The sequence below is a fragment of the Nicotiana tomentosiformis genome, chromosome 2, assembly GCF_000390325.3.
Source record: "Nicotiana tomentosiformis chromosome 2, ASM39032v3, whole genome shotgun sequence".
In the NCBI taxonomy this organism is placed as follows: domain Eukaryota; kingdom Viridiplantae; phylum Streptophyta; class Magnoliopsida; order Solanales; family Solanaceae; genus Nicotiana; species Nicotiana tomentosiformis.
In genome coordinates, this window is record NC_090813.1 from 27295124 (window position 1) to 27322484 (window position 27361).

The window sequence follows — 27361 nt, forward strand, 5'->3', positions numbered from 1 at the left end:
TTGAATATGACTTTTATGCAAAATTTAAGGTCAATCGGACGTGGTTTGATAGGTTTTGGCATCGGTTGTAGAAATTTGAAGTTTCAAGTACATTAAGTTTGGATTGGAGGGTGATTCGTGTTTTTGTTATTGTTTGATGTGATTTGAGGAATCGACTAAGTTCGTATGGTATTTTAGGACTGGTTGGTATGTTTGGTTGAGGTCCCGGGGGCCTCGGGTGAGTTTCAGATGCTTAACAGATCATTTTGGACTTGTGAAAGATAGCAGATTTTCTGGTTTTCCCAGTTGTTGGTTTCCTTCTTCGCGTTCGCGAGGGGTGTTCCGCGTACGCGAAAGGAGCTGGAGGCAGGAGGAAGATATTTCTTAGCGTTCGCGAAGGGGTTGTTAGGCAGTGCATCGCGAACGCGAGAAGGGCATCGCGTTCGGGTAGAGAAAGTTGAGCGGCTGGGACCCCAGGCCTTTTTGCCTACGCGTTCGCTATGTTGGTCCCGCGTTCGCGTAGGGTTGAGCTGAGTAGTCTTCGCGTTCACGACAAGGGTATCGCGTTCGCGAAGAAGGATTTGCCTGGGCAGAATATAAGATTTCAAAAATGAGGGTTTGGCCATTTTTATTAAAACTTGAGTTTGAGAGCTCGAATTTGGGCGAGATTTTGAGGGATTCTCAGATACATCAATTGGGTAATGATTCTTCACTTGATTTTGGTTATATCCCACTAATATATCACTAATTTCATCTTCGCATTTGGGTGAAAATTTTGGGAAAAATGGGAAGTTCTTCAACTAAGATTTTGGGTTTTGATTGAGATTTTGATATCGGATTTGGATAATTTTGGTACGAGTGAACTCGTGAGTAAATGGGCTTTCGTGTTTTGTAACTTTTTTTGGATTTTGAGATGTGGGCCCGGGGCCGGGTTGAGCCTATTTCGGATTTTGGCTTATAATTTCGTGTTTTTCTTGTGGAATTGATTCCTTTAGCCTATATTAATTGTATCGTACTGCTTGTGGCTAGATTCGGGGCATTTAGAGACTGATTCGAGGGACAAAGGCATTTCGGAGTAGGATTCTGCGCGGTTTGAGGTAAGTAACAGTCTTAAATCTGGTCCTGAGGGTATGAAACCCCGGATTTTGGTATGATGTGATTATTTTGGAGGTGACACACATGCTAGGTGACGGGCGTGTGGGCGTGCACCATGGGGGATTGTGACTTGGTCCGTCCCGTCAGACTGTAAAGTTGAATAGCTTATTGTTAATTACATGTTCCCTCTGTCTTCTAGAAATTTGACTGCCATTCATGTTAGAAACCATGCTTAGGCCATATGATATCACTGTTGGGACCCGCAGCGGTCGGGTACTTGTTGAATTAGCTGCTATTTGTTGTCTTGTACTCAGTCACAGTTTTACTTGTGTGTCATATCTCCGTTTCCTCTTGTTTTTTGATACTTGTTATTATCTCTTTTAGGCTAATTTGTATGATTTCTGAGAGTCCGAGAGGCTGGAGAGGTTAGTGACTAATATAAGGCATGAGTGTCGAGCTGTGAGCTATGTAAGTGTATATGGATCGGGTTGCACGCTGTAACGAGCCTGAGGGCTGAATGTATATGGATCGGGTTGCACGCCGCAACGAGCCTTATGGCTATTTATGGACTGTGGATCGGGTTGCACGCCGCAACGAGCCTTATGGCTACTTATATGATTGGATCAGGTTGCATGCCACAGCGATATAGCGCTTGGGCTGAAGGAGCCCCTCCGGAGTCTGTACACCCCCAGTGAGCGCATGTACCTATTGAGTGTGATTATTGAGGGCTAAGAGCCGAGTGTTTGAGCTATTGAGAGCTTGAGTGATTGTTACCCTGAAAGGTTGCATTTGTTTCCTTTGTTGCTGCACTTAGTTGAATTATGTCATTTTTTTGAACTTCTGGAAAAATATTTATCCGGTTTATCTTAACTGAGTAAATGTACAACTGACTTAATTTATATTGCCGGAATTGAATCATGTCTACTTTCATTCCTGAAACTATTGAAGTGAACAGTAATTGTATAGCTTGTCACTACTTCTCAGTTCCTTATATATTTTTATTACTTACTGAGTTGGTTGTACTCACACTAAACCCTGCACTTCATGTGCAGATCCAGGTGTATCCGGTCATGGAGGATGTTGATCTCGTGCATGGTTGAGTATCAGAGATTCACGAGGTAGCTGCCGACGTTCGAAGTCCTTATCTCTCCTTTCTTGTTATCTTTCTTTTCTGTATTGGCATTTAGACACAGTCTCTTGTGGACACTGTTTCTTAGACTGGTTGTTTAGATGCTCATGACTTGGTGACACCCCGATGTTTGGGGCTATTTTTCTGTGTTGTATTTTGAGTTTAACTCCTGTCTTTATGAAAACTCTGTCATATCAAGCTTTTGGTTTATTGTTGTGAAACATTTGAAGTATTTTGAAAAGTCGGCTTGCCTAGTACCATCGAGAGGTGCCATCACAACAGGTTAGGGTTTTGGGTCGTGACAATATTGCACAGGTTATTTGACTAGTGAGTGTCTTGACTGTACCTCGTCACTACTCCATCGAGGTTAGTCTTGATACTTACTGGGTACTAACTGTGGTGTACTCTTACTACATTTCTGCACATCTTTGTGAAGAGCCAAGTATTGGAGATATCGGATTCGGACAGAGATTAGAGTGTGATCGCAAGGATTCAAGGTAGGACTTCTTGGTCGTCGTAGCACCTTGGAGTCTTTCCATTATATTGTACTGTCAACTCTTATTCGAACAGTATTGTATCTTCGATCCTTGAGATCATCGCATGTATTCAGTTAGAGTTCGTGACTCTGTATTACCAGTCTTGGGAGGTTATAATTATTTTCGCTGTTGGTTTCGACACTTGTATTAAATTATATGTTCTCTACTAAGATTGTAATAGATTCGTGCTTTCTCTTCCCCGAGGGAACGGAACTAGCACTATAATTCCGAGTCACCTATCCAGTATGTGAGTGAGCCCGCCCTACGGATCCCCTTTGTTCAATGGGGGAGGGGTCATACCTTCCCCGCCCGCTTAGTTTCATAAGTCTAAATGATTTGGGGCACAGAATCTGCCGTAGATGTGAAATTTGCTAATTTTCATTCTCAGCTTTCTCATCACATGAATGAGACATAACTTCTTATCATAAGAATAGTGAACTAGAAATCAGATTTTGATTGGTTTGAGGATTTCGACCTTGAACTAGAAGAGGTTCTGTTTTCTTTGGACAGGCAGGAAAGAGAGATCGGGATGATGGAGACTTGAAGAAGTATAGTATAAATCAAATAGAAGGCTCGTTCGTAGATCAGCACAAAGCTATTAATCCAATCCGATCCAAGATGAGTAACCGAGTTCTTCTTCCTATGGTTGGCACGAGAATCCCTCTCAAAGGGGAAGAATCTGATTCGATCTCCGGGCTTATAACCAACCTATGAACAATGGTCTGTCTCGTCTAGTTGGTCTCCTTCTTGGCATCAAGAGTCGTCAGTACTGAAAAGGCCCTGGCATTACCTTCGGGAAATCTAGGAGGACAGCTCGCCGAGCCTATGGTGGACGTCGGTTGGGTTGTCGACGATTACGACCATTCAAAGGCATTTTTCCATTAGCTGGAGTAGGAAGGGGGCTGACGTCGATAAGTTATTATATATATAAGATAATTAAGGCATTAGGAATCTGGGTGATCACGCGCTTCACGTGGTATTTATTAGGATTAGGACTGAGAAAAATTACCGCTTATTTCAGACAGCCCGGACCATCGCTTTTATCGTCAACAGAGAGAGCCGCTCGATAAAGGAAGTCGGCTTTGGGAAAAAATCATTCCTTTGCCGGGCGCTAGTCAAAGTAGTAAAAAAGGGCAAGTGGGCAAGTAGCGAGCAGGAGCAGTGTTGGGCTTTGTGGTCGTTAACGGGAACAAATGAAGAGGAGCACAGCACCCTCCGCACTCGATTGGCTAATCAAAGTCAAAGCGGCCAGCTTCTTTTGAATGGGTCACCAATAGAACCGTCGGTTCTTCAGAATCTAACATCGGGACCACCTTTAAAGTTACCCGGTCTGGTTCCAAATCAGCCGTTCATTCAACACTGCTACAACCTCCGCACGCATTCGTCGACCGGCAGAAGTGCTTTTTCAGTTTGTTATGGGTTCCAACCCATGGACTTGGTAGCAGACGGTTCGGACGATGGTTGTGTCCTGAACCCAGTCAGCGGCACATCTCCTATCTCCTAGAAAAGCGGCTGAACAGCTGCGAGCCGCTAGTTTCCTGGAGAACGGCGGGAGAGGCTAGGCGAGACTTAAAGGCTGTAGCGAACAACCATCTGGTAAGAGGTTTTTCCAGAAAGCAAAAACCCGAAGGTTAGCCTTGCATGAACTAGGGAAAGATAGAACTCAACTTCACACTGGTTAGCAAAACCCTAGAGCTTCCCTGCTTCGGTAGAACCTTCTACTTTACCAAGTCAAAAGTTTAAGCTGGGACACCACGTCGATTAACTTTGCGTTCCGCCATCACATATTCCACTTCCTTCGACAAGGAAGTCGTCATCCTTTCCGGTGGCCTCTTGGGAACGCCTCTTGTAGGGTCTTCCATGTCTGGATGGTATGTCTTTAGACACCCCACATGGAAGACAGGGTGGATCTTTAGCTTGGAAAGAAGCTGAAGTTTTTAGGCAACTTGTCCTACTTTCTCTATGATGGGGAATGTCCCCTCATACTTACGGCTGACACCCTTACTAAAAAAGAAGGAAAGATTTTTTGCAATAGTGGATTTTTTTTTTCTCATCCTTCCGCTTGGAAATTCAGTTTCATGATTGAGTTTCCCCTTTCTTCTACAGATGCGGGGGGTCCAGCCCTCATAGGAAATTGCCTATGAGATCGCATTCCGTCGGTTTTTTAAGATTGGAGGGCTCCCTCTAGTGCTAAATAAAAAAGATCTTTGAGCAAGGGCTAGCTTTTCAACAGGCGAAGAAAGGCCTCACCAAACACTTCATGCCCAAAGGAAGAAGCAAATGAGCAATCGAGCCACGAGGAAACGAATAGTGATGCAAGTCTTCATCAAAGCTCACACGCTAAGTTTGGAACCCTTACCCTTTCCTGCGAAAACCAAAGCATCAAAGACATCGGCCACCTAGTAAAAAACCGACAGTCGATGAAGAAAAATGCTTCAATTATGGACATCCCAGTGGGCCCCCTCACATCAGGTTTTCGAGAAAGAAGAAATAAGAATTGCTTTTAACTTCCTATCGGCCCTCTTCTCTGTTCTAGGTCCTTTCCTCACTGAGGACCATGGGCCAATAACTTCAGATACAAAGCATGATTTTTCCAAGACGTGCAAGGCGCCCCCCAGCCTTCCAACGGGAAAGACTTCAACATAAAAGTAAATTTCCGTTCTTCCTGTTCCCGCGGCAGACGTATGCTCGGTTGAAGCTGGATTTAGAAAGGATCAGCAGCGGTGCATATATGATATTTTAAGGACAAGAAATATTGGACTAGACTATTCCTTATGTAGATGTAGTGGATAAGCTCTCCGTGTTGGGATAGGCGTTCGGATTTCCACAGCTATTCTAAGAGCGTGCTGAATCCAACCGTTGCACGTTCCCCCTTTGGCTAAACCACCACTTCAGGCTAACCCTTTTGCCTGGCTGGCACTTACTCAAGTTAGAGTTTTGCGCTCTCTCAAAACGCCTGCACGCCTGCGAGTGTTCTCCCCGGTCCTACAAATTGAGCTTCCGAAAGGGGTGCTTGCTGGAGCAGCTCAACGAGATGTGGGTTCAATTCCCGCTATGCCTCATCCTAGTAGGTGTCTGCGCCATTGGGCCAGCTAAACTTGCTCTGATCTAGTGTGCGTCCGCTCCTGTTCGGGCTCACTCAGCAGAAAGCTAACTCTCTTCTCCTGCTTTAGCTTGAGCCCACCCGGACAGACTCTGGCATGACACCCGTCACCATACATAGGTAATAGCATGTCCCAATGCTATCTTCCTCGAAGTTGCTGCTCAATATGATCTTGTTTTTGGGGGGAGGATCCACTAAATGGACCAACGGAGCACTGTCGGGTCGATAGCCCTTGATCCGAGATCTCTTTTTAACAAAAAAGAGTTGGATTTGCCAGCCTTAGCCGAAGAAGACTGTTCGTATAGTAGTAGGTTTGAGAACCGGTTCAAACCATCTCATAGGTCGTCCTCAGTACAAAAGGTCAATTCAATGCTCAAGTCAAAGGGGGGAGGGTAAATTTTTCTATTGATCGAGAAAGCTTGGGCGGGCCCCCAACCATTAGCACATTCTAAGATTCAGATGACTAATTGGTTGGGAATCATGAATTATCACGTCTTGACGGTCAGTACAGAATCTTGCTCTACCCATTTTTATTCTTTCCCTTTATTAGTAAGTAGTCAGGGAGCTAGACGAAGATCGACGAGTTGTCTGCTTTGTGATTTGCAAACGGGTTTACCGTCATCCCTGAACAATTTGGCTGGAGTTTCAGAGGGAGAAATAATCCGCTCATGATGCGTGGAAAGTAGGGGAAGAGTCTGATTCAAAAGCGTCTGTGATAGATCACGTCGAACTGAAGCACTTAAGAAAGAAGCTGATAACTTTTGGTTTATTTGATACTTATTCTGACACGGTTCATAAGGTCACAGCACAGACATAACCCGGAAATGCCCTACCACTATGGCTCCCCCTTTTCTTTCATACGCTCGTCCTTCAGAAATACAGGGGAAAGATGACTTCTGTAATGAAGGATCTAGACTTAGATGGGACCAAGCAGAGACAATTCTATACGAAGAAGATCGGTCCACTTACAAAAATACCTGAACGAGAAGGGATCAGTGCTGTCAACTATGCTCGTTATCAGAATGGTTATACCATGGAAAGATTGGGGACCATCTTTCAAAAATGAACCCGGACGCATTTCTTGCGTGGCCGAACCCATAGATCTTGATGTATGCCTATCTTTTACTTGGACTACAAAAATGCATTCTTCGAGATCCCCACGGAGCGGTATTCAAATTAAGACTACAATCATACAGATTCGATGCATGCTTCAATATTGGACCAGTCCTTGAATAGTTCAAAATGATGTGGTGGCCAAGATATGGACCGCTTAAAGAAAGGATGCCTCTCATCAATTTAGTCCATTATGGTTTTCTTTACCATTCCGGACTACTAAATTCAGTTCTAGCAGTTGCCATCTCACGAAATTGGCCCATTCGCCAACTTGACGTGAAAAATGCCTTCCTCCATGGTCTTTGACTTTAAGAGGTATACATGCAACAACCTCCTGGATTTGTTGATCCTTCTAAGCCTACTCATCTTTGTCGCTTTCATAAGGCCATTGTTGGTCTTCGTCAAGCACAATTGGCATGCTTTCAACGGTTCAGTACCTATCTTCTCCAAAGTGGCTTTCGTCAGAGTGTTGCGGATACCTCCATCTATCTTTCTTCACCATTCCTCTACTGGCTGTATCGTCCTTTTGCTTTATGTTGACGACATCATCTTAACTGGTGACAACGGATCTCTTCTCACTCAATTTATTCACCGTCTCAGTAAATATTTTGCCATGAAGGACTTGGGTTATCTCAATGACTTCCTTGGCATTGAAGCTCAGCGTGACTCCTCTGGCCTTCTTCTGTCACAAACCAAATATGCTTTAGATTGATTCCGCCGGACCAACATGCTTGGTTGCAAACCTTGTGCTACACAAATTGCTTCCGGTTCTAAACTTTCAGCTTTGGATGGTACACCTCCCTCTGATCCTCAGGCCTATCGGAGTACTGTTGGTGCTCTCCAATATATCACTCTCACTCGACCGGACCTCAGCTATGCTGTTAATCATGCCTGCCAGTTTATGGCCAATCCCATCACTGTTCATGATCAGTGTCTTAAACGCATTTTAAGGTATTTGAAAGGCACTCTCCATTATATTATGGTCTTAGATTTCCTCATCGCCCTATCTCAACACTTTTTTTTGTTACTCTTATGCGGGGCTGGTTGTCCAACAATTCGTCGCTCAACCACTGGATTCTGCATTTACTTTGGTGACAATCTAATTTCTTGGGGCTCTAAAAAGAAACCAACAGTTGCCCGTGCTAGTGCAGAAGCTGAATACAAAGCGTTAGCTATCACTGCTTCTGAAATTTGATGGCTCTCCTACTTGCTAAAGGATTTACATGTGTCAATTCCTCACCCATTCCTTCTCTTTTGTGACAACTCTTCATACTCTGCTTCCACCTTATTCCTTTCAAGGTTGCACCTTGTCGTAAGTTCTCGCCGTCTCCATTGCGTGCTTCTTCAGTATCTCCTCAGGAAGCAGCAAGAGGACGCGGCAAACTAGAAGATTAAGATGGCACCGCAACTAGCCTAGCTTTTACTTTCTTTCAAATCAGAATGTTCTCCTGCTCGAAGAATGTGTTCCTACCACAATAGTAGTTGAAGAAAGGGCTAAAGGTGGGCTCGGGGAAGGAAGAAAATGAATTTCTAAATCCCGAAAAGGAGGAATAATCCCTTTTCTGTCTTTTTGTATCCGTAGTGGAATAAGCCTTGGCATCAGCATCAGCATAACTATCTCCATCCGAAACATCAGAATCCTCGTCAGCAGACGAATCCGTAGAAAGAGCTGCCACTTAATAATTTGCCGAACCAACAAACTTTTACAAAAAAGTGCAAACTAGGGTGATCGTAGATCAGGGGAAGGTTTAGAATCCTATGGGAAAAGATAGGTAAGCAAAAGTGACTAAAGGCTACCAAGACTTTAGAGGCCACTCATAATTACTGAAACACCACCCAGAACGAAATGCGCCGTCAATGAAGTCGGTCAGTCAAGCCTGATCTTCGACCACACCCTTAACACTAATCTAGAAGCATTGATACACGAAACCCGGAATTATGAGCTTCGGCAACAGGATCCAGACCCCTTCCGAGAAGCTAGAAAAGCATCTGATGGTAAAGTGGAAGCTAAAGGATATAGGGCTACCACCCTCTAAATAAAGATCTAGATACAGAGTCGAAGGTGTTTCGTTTTGGAAATAAACAACTCGGAAAGCTTGATCTGTGACGTCGCATAGCTCTTTAGGAAGGCAGTAAGAACAAGATTCCATAGAGAAGCGCCATCAAAAACAGAAGCCAGCCAGTTCCAGCAGAGTCAAAGTCAAATAAGAAGGGCCTTGAGCCCGGTACTCCTTCTTCAAGCTATCACGCCCATCCAAGCCTATTGCTTCTGTAACAGCATAAAGAAAAGACTGACCGCTACTACTACTTTCACTACTACAGCTAGGGGCTCTTCCACTCAGATTCTTTCCTTCGCTTTAGGGAAGGTTGAAAGTGAAGCCGAACGAAGGAGAGTTAAGTTAATTGCTCATTCCCCGGCTACAGAGCATGCCACTATGCTTGATACATGCAATTGCTTTCCTTGGCACTGTAGTTAGTGACTTGTCTCCGCTCGCCCTCGATCAAACTATCAATTGAATAAGAGAAGAAAGCTCAAGATTCACCGTTTTCGAGCTCCCCCCTTTTTCCTCAATTCGTAGATAGAGAATCGGATTCTTATCCATGGCAAGTGGCATCGTATAATAATATAACGGCTGCTTTGAGGAGCTTTCTCTCTAACCTCTTTCATGAAATTACATGTCCCGAAGTTGACTGTCGAAATCCATTGTGACTCTGGAGGTGATAAGGGGAGCTACGCTTTGTCATTTCCGGTATGTTAAGTCTACTAGCTTGCTGGTAGGCGTCAGCGGTAGGTAACTTTCTGTATGTGTTCCAGAGCATCATAGGCTTTCAAAAAAAATCTTGTGGAATCCGTGAAACTTAAGTATGGAGGTGGGAATCGTCCCGCTCGCACGTGCGGCTGCAAAGATCCGATCCCCGCTGGAACTCGACCAATCCCAATAGCTGTTGCGACAAAACAGCACTTTTCTTCCCCTCCAACCGTGAGTCCGGACTGTCGCCGCGAAGTTGAGTGAACTTAATCGTAAGTCTCTTAGTGCAACTCAACTCTTCTCCGAATGGCTGAATGCCGGGTTTGAATTCCTCCCTTCTAGTTACCGCCCCGTGGGTTCCTTCACTTCAAACCAGACTTTTTGCGATTTGAAGATATAAATTATATTCTTTGTGGCAGGTGGTATCATATATCATATATATAAAATAGAAAGGCTTCATTTAGGAGCGCTGTTTTCATCCAACTAGTTTTATCGTAAATAAGCGGTTAAAGAATGTTACGTCCAATTATTCCCATGTTTTTCCTTGGTCAACAACCAAGCAACTACATATATCTAAAAAAGTCTCTCTTTTTGTTTGGGGGGAGCAGAGCAGTCAAAGAATGAACCAAACCATCATGTTTAATGAACTTCTACAGGCCGTAGAACCCTTTTTAGAGGTCGTTCAAATCATGTCGAACGCGGGGCAAGAGGGGCTACCGCAGGTTCCCGGGAATCCACCCGTGGAAGGAACTTCGGTGGTCGAAGGCGAAGTCTCACAGAATGAGATTTGGGCAGCTTTGGAAAAAAAGGAGTGGAAAGATCTTATTTCGTCTAAGGAGTGGAGGTCTATAGAAAAACACTTTGACCTCTGCGAAAGCAAGATAAAGACCATTATAGAAGAAACTCTCTCTTTATATAAGCAAGGGAACCTTCCCCTTCAGATAGAAGAAGATGCCGATATTGGCAGAGGTATTGATGCCTACTTCGCCGATCTGAACCACTTCGAGTCTAATCAACAGCGGTTACAGCATATTAAGAGGGCCCAGGCCTGTATAGGAAATCCCAATAGTAAAATTTGGCGTGAGATCAAAGGTTTGATTGAGAGCTATAAGGTCTAAATATTCTTGATAATATTGAAGGTAGTAATCGTTTACGGTGGGTGGGTAAGCAGGAGGGGACCCCTGTGGTTAGACTAACTGGCCGAGAAGGTTAGCGAGGTTCCTGCTATGGTGAAGTGAAAGATCTTTCACTATAGTGGGAAGAAGACAGGTGGGAGCGAGCGGAGCGAGAGCAAAGCAAGTTCCAGTGGTGGGTTGTCTTCCTGGTCCCATTGAAATATTTTTCATGGTATGGAACTCACTTCATACCTGCAACAGAGTCAAAGCTGCGGTAATACTGACTCTCCTGGTCAATAGGGCTATTCAAACCAATCCCCCCTTTCTGTTTGCAATTACCGCTGCAGAATAGTCATCCCTAAAAGAAGCAGTTTTCCAATTCAAATAGGTTGCTTTTAGAATAGGTTGTTCTCGAATAAGCTCTTTGAAAGATAACTGAATGCGTTTAGTCCCTTGGGGAAGGGTCTGCGCCCAGGGGCTCTTTTTAGCACTTTTGAGGAAGTGAAGACGAATAGTCGACTTTGTTGCCTGCTTGACTGCTTTCATCTCCTGATGTCAGAAAAGGTGTTCTATCTCATTCTTTTAGCTGCAAGGGAACCGTCAGGTTGTAGTGGTTGAAGTAGAGCCAAGCAGCGATGGACTAAGCGAGTCAAATAACGCTGGTGCGAACCATGTTGGATGACGGGTGAGGGTGAGAAAGAAGTCCTGCTCTACTGCCCTGTGTTAAGCAAAGTAATAATAATAATAATAATAATAATAATAATAATAATAATAATAATAATAATAATAATAATAATAATAATAATAATAATAATAATAATAATAATATATAATAATAATAATAATAATAATAATAATAATAATAATAATAATAATAATAATAATAATAATAATAATAATAATAATAATAATAATAATAATAATAATAATAATAATAATAATAATAATAATAATAATAATAATAATAATAATAATAATAATAATAATAATAATAATAATAATAATAATAATAATAATAATAATAATAATAATAATAATAATAATAATAATAATAATAATAATAATAATAATAATAATAATAATAATAGAGATAAGTCAGGTAAATCGTATCAATAATTGAAGTCAATCCAGCAGTCATAAACCTTCAATTAATTTCCGTTGTAGCGTGCAACCCGTTCCAACAATATAAACTTCGAATAAAATTCATTGCGGCGTGCAACCCGACCCAACAATATAATTAAATTCCGTTGCGGCGTGCAACCCGCTCCAACAATATAAACTTTCAATGAAACTCCGTTTGCGGCGTGCAACCCGCTCCAACAATATAAACTTAAAATAAATCCGTTGTGGCGTGCAACCCGCTCCAACAAATTAATTTAACAACTCTTAAATGTAAAAATACTCCAATAAATACCACATTCAATAAGAAATTATTAGGCAACAAGGCATACAATAATTATGATTTATTTAGGAAGCAAGTAATGACAAGTAGCAATTAATTATGGAAATCACGGAGAAAATATGCAATTTAATATTTAATATTCAAATTGTCATGTAGCAGTTATATCATGAATTCAAGACATAATATTGGACAAGGAATATGAGAGAAACAATTAATATAATAATTAATTCATGATTTAAATTGATTTATGATTTTCAGATAAATATTCAAACAATAAATTTGACGACGTATAGACACTCGTCACCTCGCCTATACGTCGTTACACATGAAATTCACGTAACAAATAATTCAAGGGTTCTATTCCCTCAAGTCAATAGAGATAAGTCAGGTAAATCGTATCAATAATTGAAGTCAATCCAGCAGTCATAAACCTTCAATTAATTTCCGTTGTAGCGTGCAACCCGTTCCAACAATATAAACTTCGAATAAAATTCATTGCGGCGTGCAACCCGACCCAACAATATAATTAAATTCCGTTGCGGCGTGCAACCCGCTCCAACAATATAAACTTTCAATGAAACTCCGTTTGCGGCGTGCAACCCGCTCCAACAATATAAACTTAAAATAAATCCGTTGTGGCGTGCAACCCGCTCCAACAAATTAATTTAACAACTCTTAAATGTAAAAATACTCCAATAAATACCACATTCAATAAGAAATTATTAGGCAACAAGGCATACAATAATTATGATTTATTTAGGAAGCAAGTAATGACAAGTAGCAATTAATTATGGAAATCACGGAGAAAATATGCAATTTAATATTTAATATTCAAATTGTCATGTAGCAGTTATATCATGAATTCAAGACATAATATTGGACAAGGAATATGAGAGAAACAATTAATATAATAATTAATTCATGATTTAAATTGATTTATGTTTTTCAGATAAATATTCAAACAATAAATTTGACGACGTATAGACACTCGTCACCTCGCCTATACGTCGTTACACATGAAATTCACGTAACAAATAATTCAAGGGTTCTATTCCCTCAAGTCAAGGTTAACCACGACACTTACCTTGTTTTACAATTTCAAGTGATCACTCGACCACACCTTTTCCTTTTGAATTAGTCTCCAAACCAATCAAACCTATCAAATTATTGACCAACAATTCAGTTGGAGCTTTAGAAATTATTCATAATTCGAAAGAGACTTAATTTAAGTCATTTTCGAAAAAGTCAGCCAACAGTCAATGCGGGGCCCACTTTTCGAAACCCAATGAAAAATCACGGAATCTGGACATTCGTTTTGATACGAGTTCAACCATACTAAAATTATCGAATTCCGACATCGGATTGTCTTTCAAATCCTAAATTTTTGTTTTTGAAAAGTTTTACAAAAATTCCAATTTTTTCTATCTAAATCCGAAATAAACAATGAATATAAATATGAATTTATGAGATATAATCACTTTCGGATATAGAACACTTACCCAAGTCGAAGTCGTGAAAAACCCCTTTGGAATTGCCCAAATTCGAGACTCAAAGCTCAAAAATGAGTAAAAATAGCTAACACCCGATTTTATGTATTATGTCCAGCATTTTCGCATCTGAGGACAAATTTCCACATCATCGGGCTCGTATTTGTGAGACAAAGCTCGCATTTTCGGAATAGGGCTTCCAAGCAGAGGACCGCATCTGCGGACCTTCACGTTGCAGAAGCGCAAATGAAGCCGGAGAAGCGAGACCTCCGCATTTGCGGTCTGCCAGCCGCAGAAACGGCATCGCTAGTGTGTGAAATGCACCGCAGAAGTGGCCAGGGAATGGCCAGTGACATCGTCGCAGAAGTGACCAAAATTCTGCAAAAGTGGCCACGCACCTGCGGCCAAAATTGCGCAAGTGCGACGCACCAGAACCAGACCTGTGTTCTTGAACAAAAATGGTCTGAAACTCATCCAAAACTCACCCGAGCCCCTCGGGACCTCGTTCGAATATTCCAACAAGTCCCATAACATAATACAGACTTACTCGGGGTCTCAAATCATGTCAAATAATATCGAAATTATAATTCACACCTCGATTCGGACTTATGAGTTTGTGAAATTTTCACTTTACAAATCCCGTGCCGAAACTTAGTAAATGAATCCGGAATGATTTGGCGCACAAGTCATAAATGACATAACGAGGCTATTCCAACTCTCGGAATCTCAATCCGAGTCTGATATCGATTCAGGACCTCAATTTAAACTTCTAATTTTCAATAAATGGCGATAACTCAATTTAGGGACCTCCAAATTCGATTCCGGGTATACGCCCAAGTCCCAAATCACGATACGGATCTACCGGAACAGTCAAAATACTGATTCGGGTCTATTTGCTCAAAATATTGATCGAAGTCAACTCAAATGAGTTTTGAAGCTCCATTTTACATTTTAATTAATTTTTCACATAAAAACTTTTCGGAAAAATTTATGAACTGCGCACACAAGTCGAAGAATGCTGTAAGGTGCTATTCGAGGTCTCAGAACATAGAAATACATGTTTAAAATTAAAGATGACATATTGGGTCATCACAGATATAAGGAAAGATTGTGATTGAAATTGTGAAATATGAATACGAGGCGGTACCTCGGTTGTTGTACATTCCATGTTGGAACAACTTATTGATTTGAACGGTCATTGTTCTTCCTTCAATCATCCATCCGTATTTTGATTGTGTTTGGTTATTTGTTGTTATCTTGGTGTTGGAACGATTGTGATTTCTTGTGTGAGTCATGCATTCTACGTGATTTATTTTGTTGCTTTAACATGCCAATTTGTGCCTCCGTTATAACTTGGTGAATTGATTGTCAATGTGAATTTAATTACGTGGAGTCACTATATCATATTATGTTGAGTTGTTGGTAACATAATAGTTTAAATAAAATAATTATTAACATATTTTATTTTATGTGCCTCTTAAGATAGAACTCGTTATCTCACTCGGTGCCTTATTATTCTAAATGGTTATCGCACTTTTACTATGATTGGGTTCTCAAATTATACTCATCGCCATGTTAGATATTTACCTTACTTAAAATTGTTATCATGTTTTTGTTTAACAAATTCTATTACTTCATTGTTGGTTATAAATCTATAATTTTTCCGCCGTTGGTCTACATTGATGTTCTTTCTATTGTTAGCTTAGGTATATCATGAACATGTTTCTACGTCTAGTAGGCGTCTTGACCTGGCCTCATCACTATTCTACCGAGGTTAGACTTGATACTTACTGGGTACCGTTGTGGTGTACTCATGCTACGCTTCTGCACTTTTTTGTGCAAATTCAGGTATTCTGATTGTGTTGTTGAGAGTTGCGTATGCGCAGCGGGAGACTTCAGGGTATACTTGGTTGACGTTCGCAGGCTTCGGAGTCACCATCTTACTTCATTATGCGACTGTTAAATTGTAATTCAAAACAATATTGTGTTTAGAAATTCTAGTGTGTTTTAGTTGTACTTATGACTCCGTACTTCCGATTTTGTGAAAATGTATAACTATTGACCGCTTACGGCTATGTATGTCATTTAATCATTTATGACAAATGATTAAATAGTTCAGTTCTGTTATTAAATCAGCATGTGTTAGGCTTACCTAGTCTTAGAGACTAGGTGTCATCACGACATCATAAGGTGTGAAATTAGGGTCAGTGACAACTTCCTTTTAACATAGTATGGTAAAAACAAAAAATTGCCCCCAATATTTACATAAAATCAGTGAATACGAGATAAAATATTTTTCATACGCACATTAGTCACTTAATCATTATTAAGTGATATATACTTTCACTTTAATTTTTAACTACTGTTTTATTTGGTATAGATACGAAATGCAAATAAATATTTACTGATGTGGCATTGATTATCTTTTTTATTTTTACAATAATAGCTAAATAGAACGTATTTGTCTGTTAACGCATACGTTGTATTAATATCAACATTTAACACTTGTATTACGAAAAGGATCAACTAATTGAATATTAAGGTGAAATAGTCAAGTCTTCTAATTTCTTCTATTTTTATGGTACTTAAAATCAGGTCGTACAAATATATATATATATATATATATATATATATATATATATATATATATATATATATGAGAAAATCTAAGAAATACTAACGCAATTTAGTCGAACTTGTTTACAAATCTTCACTAACATAGCATTAACAACTTATTAATTAAATACACGTATAACATGTAAATTGTTGCAAACACATGTTTGTTTTTAGTTTTACTAATTATATCTACATGTAACATAGTTTTGCAGAATATCGCTATCGCTATGTCTGTGCATGAGTAGATACATGAGCGTCATATTTACTTTAAGCAAATATAAAATCACAATTATTTACGTGTTGAATAAGTTAATTTATTAAAAGATGGTCTCTTCTTCATTCATCTCAGTCCGACCAATATTTCCGTTGATCTTAATTTTACAAATTATTGGCTTAGTATATACTCTCTTGCTTGAGAACATTAGTCTGTAGAAATGTTATGCTAAATGTAAAGCAGTATATTTGATAATAGTAAGTCTTTTGGTTTATTCAATATTCAATATGGATACAATGTAGATGTTTGTTATTACGTAACTCGCATTAATATTAATGTTTAAAGTTTGTTATAATTTATGAAAAGAATTAATTATATTTTAAGTTGAAATAATTTTATTTTCTAAGTTTTTTCTATTTTACGGTACATAAAATCTAATAATAAATAATCAGAATCTATATGAATTATATAAATTAAGAAAATATAAGTAAGTTAGTAATTGTGTTAACTAATCAAAATCTATATTATTAGTCAAAACGGGTCAGCCCGACCCAACACAAGCCTCGTAGGCTTTTAAATTTGGTGGGCTAGGGCGGGCCGTCCCGCCACTTAAATGGGCCTTATAGTGGCCAGCCCAACCCAGCCCTAATAGGGTTGTGGGCTAGGGCGGCCCGACCCTTCAATGTTTTTAGATTTTTTTTTCAAATCTTTAAATATTTCTTCGTTACATAGTCTCTTAATCATATGAACGACTTCTCTTTGTTTAGAGCGTACAAGAATCTTGATATTTAACAAGGAATCTCGTAATTGAAATGCAAATTCTTTATATCTCTAGCTCTTCATTTTTAATGTGACATAAATATTTTTTTAATACTTTTCTTTTACTTTCCTCAGGTTCAGGAATTGCTTCAATAAGTTTATATGTTGAGGTTTTTTAATTTAGGTTTAACATCATTTGCTGATTTTATCATTATAGTCCATAAAATTTTTAAAATTTATGAATTTTGCTAGTGTTGTCAATTTTTTTTTGGGTATTAAAACTTGACCATTTTCTATACTGAAGAGCAGTTTAATTATTAACAATATATTAAAGTAACCAAACTGATCATTGGCCACTTAAAGTAATATTTTCTTTTGAAAAAAATAATATTATTGGACACTTAAAACCTTCCTAGTTCGTTGTTAATTAAGCAAAAGAAAAACTAATCTTGTCATACTACATGCGTATCAAAAATCTAAATTCTATTTGATATGGAAGTATAAATGAGCAATCTAATTTTGGGGATTATAGTTAATAGGGTTTTTACTTTTTATTTTTTTTAAATATTAAATATTAAAATTTAAAAATTAATTTTTGGCCCACGGGCCGGCCCAAGCCCAGCCTCGGTCAAGCATCAAGGGCCAACCGACTGACTTGGGCCGGGCTTATACGTCTCACTTTTAAATGGGCTAAATATCCCAAACCAACCCTACCCAAATAGCGGAATGGGTTGGGCTGGTCTCACGGACCAAGCCCATTTTGACGACCCTATATATGATTATATATATCTCATGAAATTTTAGTATGTTAGTAATTACTGTTTTTGAAATACTAAGTAAATTTAGTCGATACGTATTCACAGATTTCACCAGCATACCGTTAAACATTTACTAATTAAATATACGTAAAATAAATATATATTATCGCAAACTTTCTAAATTTTATCAATCTTGTTATCTGCATGTCTCATAGTTTTCCAGCATGCCATATTTGTTTGTTAATGCGTAATAGCACTAATATTAATGTTTAACGTTCGTTGTATTTATGAAATGAACACTAGATATTAGAAATAATTAGATTTTCTATCTTTTTCTGTTTTTATGGTACTTTGAATCTAGTAATAACTAATCAAAATCTATATGGATGATGTATATCTGAAAAAATAGCAGTATTGTCACGACCCTAACTCAACCTGTCGTGATGGCGCCTATCATGTTACTAGGCAAGTCGACAACTCAAACACTTCCAATACTTTCAAATTTAGAGTATACTAAAACAAATTTTAGATAAGTAAAAGATCTCGTAAACCGAATAAAATGACACAACTCGAATTATAAGTTTCCCAAAATCAGGATGTCACTGAGTACATGAGCATATATACAATATAAGTCTAAAATATTGTCTAAGAAAAACTGAAACTAAGTAAATAAGACTGAGGGATAGGGGAGGAGAGTCAAAGTCTGCGGACGCTAGCGCAGCTACCTCGATAATCTTCGAATGTCGGTAAACTCTAATGATCAACAACCATCGTGTCCAGAAACACCTGGATCTGTACACAAAATGCAGGATGTAGCGTGAGTACAACCAACTCAGTAAGTAACAAGTCTAACTATTGGGCTGAAAGTAGTGACGAACTCCATAGGTACAGTTCAATTACAGAATAACAGTGCAGAAATGTAGGCATGCTTTCAAGTTCAACAGTTAAAGCCCAAACAGGTAAATCATGTCAAGTTCAATTGAAACAAGATATGGTACATCTCAGTGTCTACATGACGGTTATATATGCCAACTAACGTACAAAACAGTAATGGAATCATATGCATACTCTCAGAGTATCAGCCGCTCAGTCCTCTCATTCACTCGTTCCTCACAGTCACTCATCCTCACAATCGCTCGGCACTCGCACTCAGTATGTACATGTGCTTACTGTGGATATGCAGACTCCGGAGGGACAATTCCAGCCCAAGCGCTATAATAAGCCAATCATGGCATGAATCAAATAAACTTGTTGTGGCGTGCAGTCTGATCCCATAAATATCCTCACAATCAGGCCCTCGGCCTCACTCAGTCATCAATCTCTCTAGTCTCTCGGGCTCATAAGAATCATGATAATCAGCAGAAACAATGATGCTATAATGTATCAATAAAGGACAACAAAGACTAAGATATAATATGCAAACAATAGTTGTGACTGAGTACACAATGGTAAATTAAGCAAATAATTCAATATGTAACACGACCTCTGTGGGTCTCAACAGTACCAATACGTAGCCTAAGCATGATTTCTAACATGACTGGCAGCTCAACTTCTCGAACATATGGTAAAAACACGGGTAATGACAAGATTAATCAACTATACAATTCCATGGAATCGACCAAGTCACAATTCTTACGGTGCACGCCCACACGCCCGTCACCTAGCATGTGCGTCACCTCCACACCAATCATATAACACGTAATTTTGGGTTTTATATCCTCAGAACCAAGTTTAGAAGTGTTACTTACCTCAAATCGTGCAAATCTCTACTCCAATAAGCCCTTGCCTCTTGAATCGGCCTCCAAATACCTCAAATCTAGCCACAAACAATTCGATACAATCAACACAAGCGAAAGGAATTAATTCCACAAGAAAATACTAAGTTATTAACTAAAAGTCAACTCAAAAGTCAACACCCCGGCTCACGTCTCGGAATCCCATAAAAGTTATAAAATCCGGAAGCCCATTCAACCACGAGTCCAACCATAGCAAATTTACTAAAATCCAACACTAAATCGTCGCTCAAATTCCCAAATTAAACTCTCCAAATTCCTAGCCTCAAACTCCCAAAATTACACCTCAAAAACACACAAACTAGGTGGGAAATTCAATGGGGAACCAAAACTATTGAATACAAATGATCACAAGTGACTTACATCAAGAAATCCCTCTAAATCCCTCTCAGAAATCGCCCCAATCCGAGTTTGCAAGGTCCAAAATGAGAAAAATCACAAAACCCTTCGGATATAACACTACCGATGCTTTCGCACCTGCGACCTACTTAACCGCATCTGCGATCACGCAGGTGCGGACATTTCTCTGCGATCACCCAAGCCTGGGATCTCTTTCTTCGCTTCTGCGATCCCACACGCACAGGTACGAGTCCGCATCTGCGGAACTCCCTCCGTATCTGCGCTCACCAGCTTCCTCTCTGAGCCCGCTTCCGCATCCCTTACTCCGTATCTACGACCACGCAGGTGCGGAAATTTTCTCGCACTACCGACCACTGCATGCTCCTCTCCAGGCCGCATTTTCCCTCTCCTGCTCGCACCTGCGATCAAAACTCTGCGGGTGCGATTGCACCAGACCTGGTGAGCTTCAACAGTCTTTCAGATTTCAACTTGATCCGTTAACCATCCGAACTTCACCCGAGGCCCCCAGGACCTCAACCAAATATACAAACAAGTTCTAAAATACGATATGAACTTATTCGAGCCTTCAAATCACATCAAACAACGCTAAAATCACGAATCACGCATCGACTCAAGCCTAATGAACTTTTGAATTTCTAACTTCAATATTCGATGTCGAAACCTATGAAATCACTTTTGATTGACTGTAAATTTTTCACACAAGTCACAAATGACACAACGGACCTACTCGAACTCCTAAAACCTCAATCCGAGCCCGATAACCAAAAAGTCAACTCTCGGTCAAACTTCTAAATTTCCAACTTTCGCCATTTCAAGCCTAATTCAACTACGGACCTCCAAATCACTATCTGGACTCATTCCTAAGTATAAAATCACCCAATGGAGCTAACATAACCATCAAAACTCCATTCCGGAGCCATTTACACATAAGTCAATATCTGGTCACAATTTTCAACTTAAGCTTCTAACCTTGAGACTAAGTGTCTCAACTCATTCCGAAACCTCCCCGGAACCGACTCAACTACCCCGGCAAGTCACATAGCAACTATTAAGCATAAGATGAGCAGTAAATGGGGGAATGAGACTATAACCCTCAAAATCACCGGCTGGGTCGTTACAAGTAAGTTGGTAATTATAATTTCAAGAGATACTAAAGCAATTTAGTCAAACCTCTACGCAAATCTTCATTAGCATAATTTTAATAACTTATTAATTAAATGCACGTAAAACTTATACGCATTATTGCACACACGTATTTTTTTTATATTTTATTAATTTTATCAGCATGTAACACAGATTTTTCAATAGTCGTTATTTCTATGCATGAGTAATTATATAAGCATCATATTTACTATAATCAAGTAAAATATTATACAAATTAATTACATAATGAACAAACTAATTTAGTGGGATATTTTATTTACTAAGTTAATGTCTTGAGCAAATTAGTTTTTCAAACGATATTAGTCATCGGAAATATATATATATATATATATATATATATATATATATATATATATATATATCCCTAAAACGTTATATTATAGGTTGGAAAAAAACCTTATATTACAGAAATAACTTTTTCTAAAAAATAAAAAAAGGTAAAGCTACACTTTATGCATTCCTCCATAAAATGAAAGAGATACTGACGCAATTTAGTCCTACTAAGATAGCCTTAACAACTTATTAACTAAATACACGCAAAAAATGTAGATTGTTGCAATCACATGTTTGTTTCAGTTTTATTAATTTTATCTGCATGTAACATAGTCTGCAGCATGTCGCTATGTCTGTGCATGAGCAGATACATCATACATGAGCGTCATATTTACTTTAAGCAAAATATAAAATCATACAAGTTATTTAAGTTTTGACTAAGTTAATTTATTAAAATATGGTCTCTAATATATTATATTTCCAGAAAAACTAATACTGGAGATCCACTTAGGGATTCTACTACTACTTTTTTTTGCTTTAAATTGGAGACCATCTTCTCTATTCTATTCCATTCTCTTCTATTATTTTTGCTAAGCCTCAAATTCCTGCTTTTACTTTAGTGTAAAAAATGGGGAGGTTATTTTTGGTGGATCTTGAAGGCAAAACTGTTAACTGCAAAATCTGCAAAACCCAACTTGCCCTTACTAATAACCTTATGTTAAAGGATTTTATTTGCCACAAGGAAAAAGCATACTTGTTCAGAAATGTGGTAAATATAACTTTTGGACCTAATGAGGAGAAAATGATACTTTCTGAAATGCACACAATTGCAGATATATTTTGTTGTTGTTGTGGGCAAATTGTTGGCTGGAAATATGTGGCAACCCCATATGGCAATAATCACAAGTGTAAAGAAGGGAATTTTGTCCTTGAAAAAGGACATATTTTCTTTGTTCAAGCATGAGTGATGCATAATCTTGGTTTCCTTTGTATCTTATTAATTAAAATGATATATTTTTATGGTTGTATCTTGTTCGACTTATCCAAAGAATTAATAAAAATAGTTATCATCTTGCTATATTTTCTCTTAACAAAACTAGATTCAAGCTTTGTCATTATCTTTTTCATTTTCACATTAATACCAGCATTTCATATATGCAAATAAGTTTAGTTTCGGCTCTTGAAAGATTGTTTTATTTTTCAATCACCACAATTTCTGGTATGTCTAGAGGGGAAAAGTCAAAAACGATTTCTTACTTTAGGGCATAATTTTGCTCTACACATGAGATTCACATTCGAGAAAAGATCACAGACAGAGGGTTCGACTAGTGGTAGAAGATAAATAGATGTTTCGGAATTGGTTTAATCAAGTCATGTATGTACCTTGAAGGCTGCTTCGAATGATATAAAAAAGGTCGTCGCCGCCAGAGGGCAAAATTACTTTTAAAAAAAGTTCGGCAAAATAGAAAGTTTTAGTATTAAGAAATTTGATATTTAATAAGCACCATTTCATTTTTAAAATTCAAATTCGTTTGTAGGGCTTACCGTTAAACAAAAAAAATATTTTTATACGTAGTTACAATTTGAATGAAAAATTATCTTATAAAGATTTCTTATGTTTTATTTATCAGTCACTTGTGTTATTTTGTACCAATCACTTGTGAAAATTTTCATGTAATTAGCCATAAAACCGATATCTCTTTTTAAATAGCACCAATTAAAAACTTGATGAATGGCTGAAATCATACTAAATATGGATAATTCGATAAACTTTGAATCTTCGAGTCAGACCTTCATATCTTCATGCCCATCTTCAAACCTTCATATCCGCCTTTAAACCTTCATATTCTGAGCTAAAGATGGCAAAAACCTCGAAATTTGTGCCTCAAAATACCGCTCCTTCAACTTCTACCTCGACCGCTGATATCGAAGCGACCCTACTGGCAGTAGTCCCGGAACCTCCTCTTAAGGATTTTATCCCCGGAGGTTGTTCCACAGATAATGATTTTAAGGTCAAGAAGACCTCCAAACAAGAAGATCGTGGTGAGGAGGTGTGGAGGTATATCTGCTCCATCCAGTGACGGATGTACATATCAAATTTGGGGGCTTAAGCACCCATTGACCTTGATAAAGAGTGTATGTATTATAAGTTCGATTTTCACTTCTAACGGCTCCTTTTTAGGACGCATTTTCCTTATTTATCTAAGCTTCTTTCTTTTGCCCCATTCAATTAGGTATACTTTTTTTTTCTTTCACTAGCCACTATCTTGATCCAATACTACTTATTTTTTCATTCTTTTTCATTGATTTATGTTTTAACTTTTAAATTTTTTTTTTGTAACTTCATTTAATTCACTATAACAAAGAAAGAAAACGAAAATCTACTTAAAAGGGACTCCAAAGTTCGTTTGAAGACGAAGTGGTCCTCTAGAATGGTAAAGCCCACCATTTATTTTCATGTTAGTTGTCTTATCCATTACAATTTCGCAACGTCCATAATAATAAAATTAAGAGTTTTTTTATTAATTTTTTTATCGTCGTATTCAAATATTTGTGTACTTATACAATGTGATTGGTAGTACTTTACGTCAAAAATGTTACGCACCCACGAACCTAAAATTCTGGATCCGCCACTGACTCCATCACCGAAGACACGCTCTCAACGGTTCGGGAGGATTACAAGTGGGAAGGCAAGGAAGTAGTCATCACCGGTCCTGATGAGGACATCACAATGCACGTGAAGGGGTACTTGAGCATTTATACGTACCCCTTCACGCTTGGCCCGATGGACACGGTGGTCCTCAATTTTTGTAAGAGGTACGAGGTCTGCTCGGGCAGATCCATACGTCCTTTTGGAGGATCGTGATTCTCCTTCGTCACTTTATCAACAACACGAAGGATAGGGTGTGTTATGGAGATTCATATTAAATCACCACTATTTTCCTTATCCCAACTGTGGGCACCAAACTGTTACCTTAAAATGAGTAACAATTGAATTTATACGCAATTTAAAGAATATGTGATTTAATTTAACACGAATGATCTAAGAAAAGTAAATAATTGAATTAAAGGAAAATAAAGCGATCAAACAAAGTGTGATGGATGATTAAGTCTAGCTTTATGTTTAGATGCTAGAAGTTGGTTCCGATCCAGCCCTTGGAATGGATTTGGTTGCAACTCAATAAACAAATAGTTGAAGAACGCTTTGAACAATAGCTAGAGAACCAAAATTAATTTTATTGCCTTGGTATGTGTGCCAACAATGGTCCTCAAAATAAAATAATTCTCTCATTTATATAGTTGGGGAGTTTCAATCTTAGTACAAGTTTAAGTAAGATAAAGATCTTCTTCTTCCGGTCAACATTGATACGCAGTTGATATTGGGCGAGACTTGGGCCGTAATATTCGGTTAAGGGCGGATATTTCGGCCCCCCATTTGTCTCGTCTAACTGTCTTTCCCTAAGCCTCGGTTCTTTTCTTTGCTCGAGCTCAATGGTTGGCCGTGTCCGCTTCCGGGCGCACCATTCGTCCTCCTCGGGTTCTGGTCTGTGAAAGCCTTCGGTATTACCCAAGGCCATATGGAGTCGCGCTGTCCTCTCGTTTATTTACCGTAAAATCAGGGGTAACTTTATCCTCAATTTTACCCGCACACACTTACATTACTTGATTTCCTAATAGTAGCTCTAAAATGGTGGTTTGACATTAGATATATTTTCTTGGAAATTTAAAACTAGAGATCCACTTATTTATTCGATTTCTTTCATTTTTGGGAGTGCTTTAAGTAGTTACCCTTTTTGCTATACCTTTTCTTATAGTATAGTAAAACGAATTTCGCACCCAATGTTTACGTAAAATCAGTGAATACAAGACATAATATTTTTCATACGCACATTGATTAATTAGTTAATTATTATTAATTGGTATGTATTTTTGCTTATTTTTAACAGTTATTTCATTTGGTGTAGACACAAAATGCAAGTAAATATTTATAGATCCATTGATTGTATTTTAGTTTCTCATCAATAGCTAAATAGAATGTGTTTGTCCGTTAACGCATACATTGTATTAATTAGTAATGTTTAATGATTGTTGTACTACGAAAAGGATCAACTAAATGTTAAGGTGAAATAGTTAAGTGTTCAAATGCCTTCTATTTTTATGGTACTTAAAATCTAATCTTACGACTAATCAAATGGATAATACATACATACATACATACATACATATATATATATATATATATATATATATATATATATATATATATATATATATATATATATATATATATATATATATAGTTGACTATTACAAAATCAAAGAAATACTGACGCAATTTAGTCGAACTTCTTTACAAATCTTCACTTGCATTAAAAACTTATTGATTATATACACGTAAAACAAATGTACATTATTACAATGTTTGCTTTCAGTTTGTTACTTCATCTGCATATAACATAGTTTATCGGCATGTTGCTATACGTCTGTGCATGATTAGATACATAAGCGTCTATTGACTTTAAGCAAATATAAAATCCTAGAAATTATTCATATGTTGAATGGGTTACTTTATTAAAAATGGTCTCTAATTTATTATATTTCCAAAAAAAATTCTAATACCAGAGACCCACTCAAGGATTCCATTTCTTATTTTGCTTTAAATAGGAGACCATCTTCTCTATTCTATTCTATCATATTCTCTAATTTCTCTGCTCTTAATTTAGTGTAAAAAATGGGGAGGATATTTGTAGTGGATCTTGAAGGCAAAACTTACAACTGCAAATTCTGCAAAACCCAACTTGCCCTTGTTAATGATCTTATTTCAAAGGATTTTCTTTTTCTCATGGGAAAAGCATACTTGTTAAGAAATGTGGTAAATATAAATTTTGGACCTAATGAGGAGAGAATGATACTTTCTGAAATGCACACAGTTGCAGATATATTTTGTTGTTGTTGTGGGCAGATTGTTGGCTGGAAATTTGTGGCGATCCCAAATGGCAAAAATCACAAGTATAAAGAAGGGAGATTTGTTCTTGAAATAGGAGGGATTGTTGACTCTGAATTGTATATTGATAATACTAGTCCAAGCATGAGTGATGCATAATCTTGGTTTCCTTTGCAGCTCTCTTATATATTAAAATGGTATTTCTATGGTTGTATCTTGTATTACTTACCAAAAGAACTATTATATCTTGCTATATTTTCTCTTTTCGCTTCGTCTTTTTATTATCATGTTGTTGTTACTACTTTCTTTTCATCTCTCCTTAAACGGAGGGTCTATCGAAAACACCTTCTCTGCCTTCTCAAGGTAGAGGTAAGATCTGCATGCATATTACTCTCAGACTCAACTTATGGAATTATACTGAATTTACTGTTTGTTGTTGTTGTTTGTTGCTATATGTACTATTAACATAACTAGATACAAGCATTGTCATTATCTTTTTCATTTTCACATCAATAGCAGAATCATATATTCAAAGAAGTTTAATTTTGGCTCTTGAAAGATTGGTTTTTTTCTTCCCTCTATCGGATAGTAACTCTTTGATTTTATTTTATTTTTAAGAAAGAAGCTAATAAAGTGTAGACCTTGTGTGAATTTTCACAGAGAAATTTAAATTTAATTCAGACTCCAATGACAGATCTTTTATGACCAAGATTATCACACCTCGACGGAATATTAGTTCTAGTCTAGTCAAAATTTTCAGTTACAACAAT

At 38.0% G+C, this 27361-nt stretch overlaps 3 protein-coding genes across 3 annotated transcripts; all 3 read left to right on the forward strand.

Annotated features, from left to right (window-relative positions):
* The first annotated feature begins 7682 nt into the window (after positions 1-7682).
* Positions 7683-8150, forward strand: LOC108947284 (uncharacterized mitochondrial protein AtMg00810-like). Its single transcript, XM_070193020.1, has one exon. It carries the CDS (start codon positions 7683-7685, stop codon positions 8148-8150), a length of 468 nt encoding a protein of 155 aa, XP_070049121.1.
* A 14124-nt stretch (positions 8151-22274) lies between these two features.
* Positions 22275-22610, forward strand: LOC138904516 (protein yippee-like At5g53940). The gene has a single exon (XM_070193021.1). It carries the CDS (start codon positions 22275-22277, stop codon positions 22608-22610), a length of 336 nt encoding a protein of 111 aa, XP_070049122.1.
* Positions 22611-26378: 3768 nt separating this feature from the next.
* LOC104098448 (protein yippee-like At5g53940) lies at positions 26379-26750 on the forward strand. Its single transcript, XM_009605186.1, has one exon. The coding sequence runs from the start codon at positions 26379-26381 to the stop codon at positions 26748-26750; it is 372 nt and encodes a 123-aa protein (XP_009603481.1).
* Positions 26751-27361: the final 611 nt, after the last annotated feature.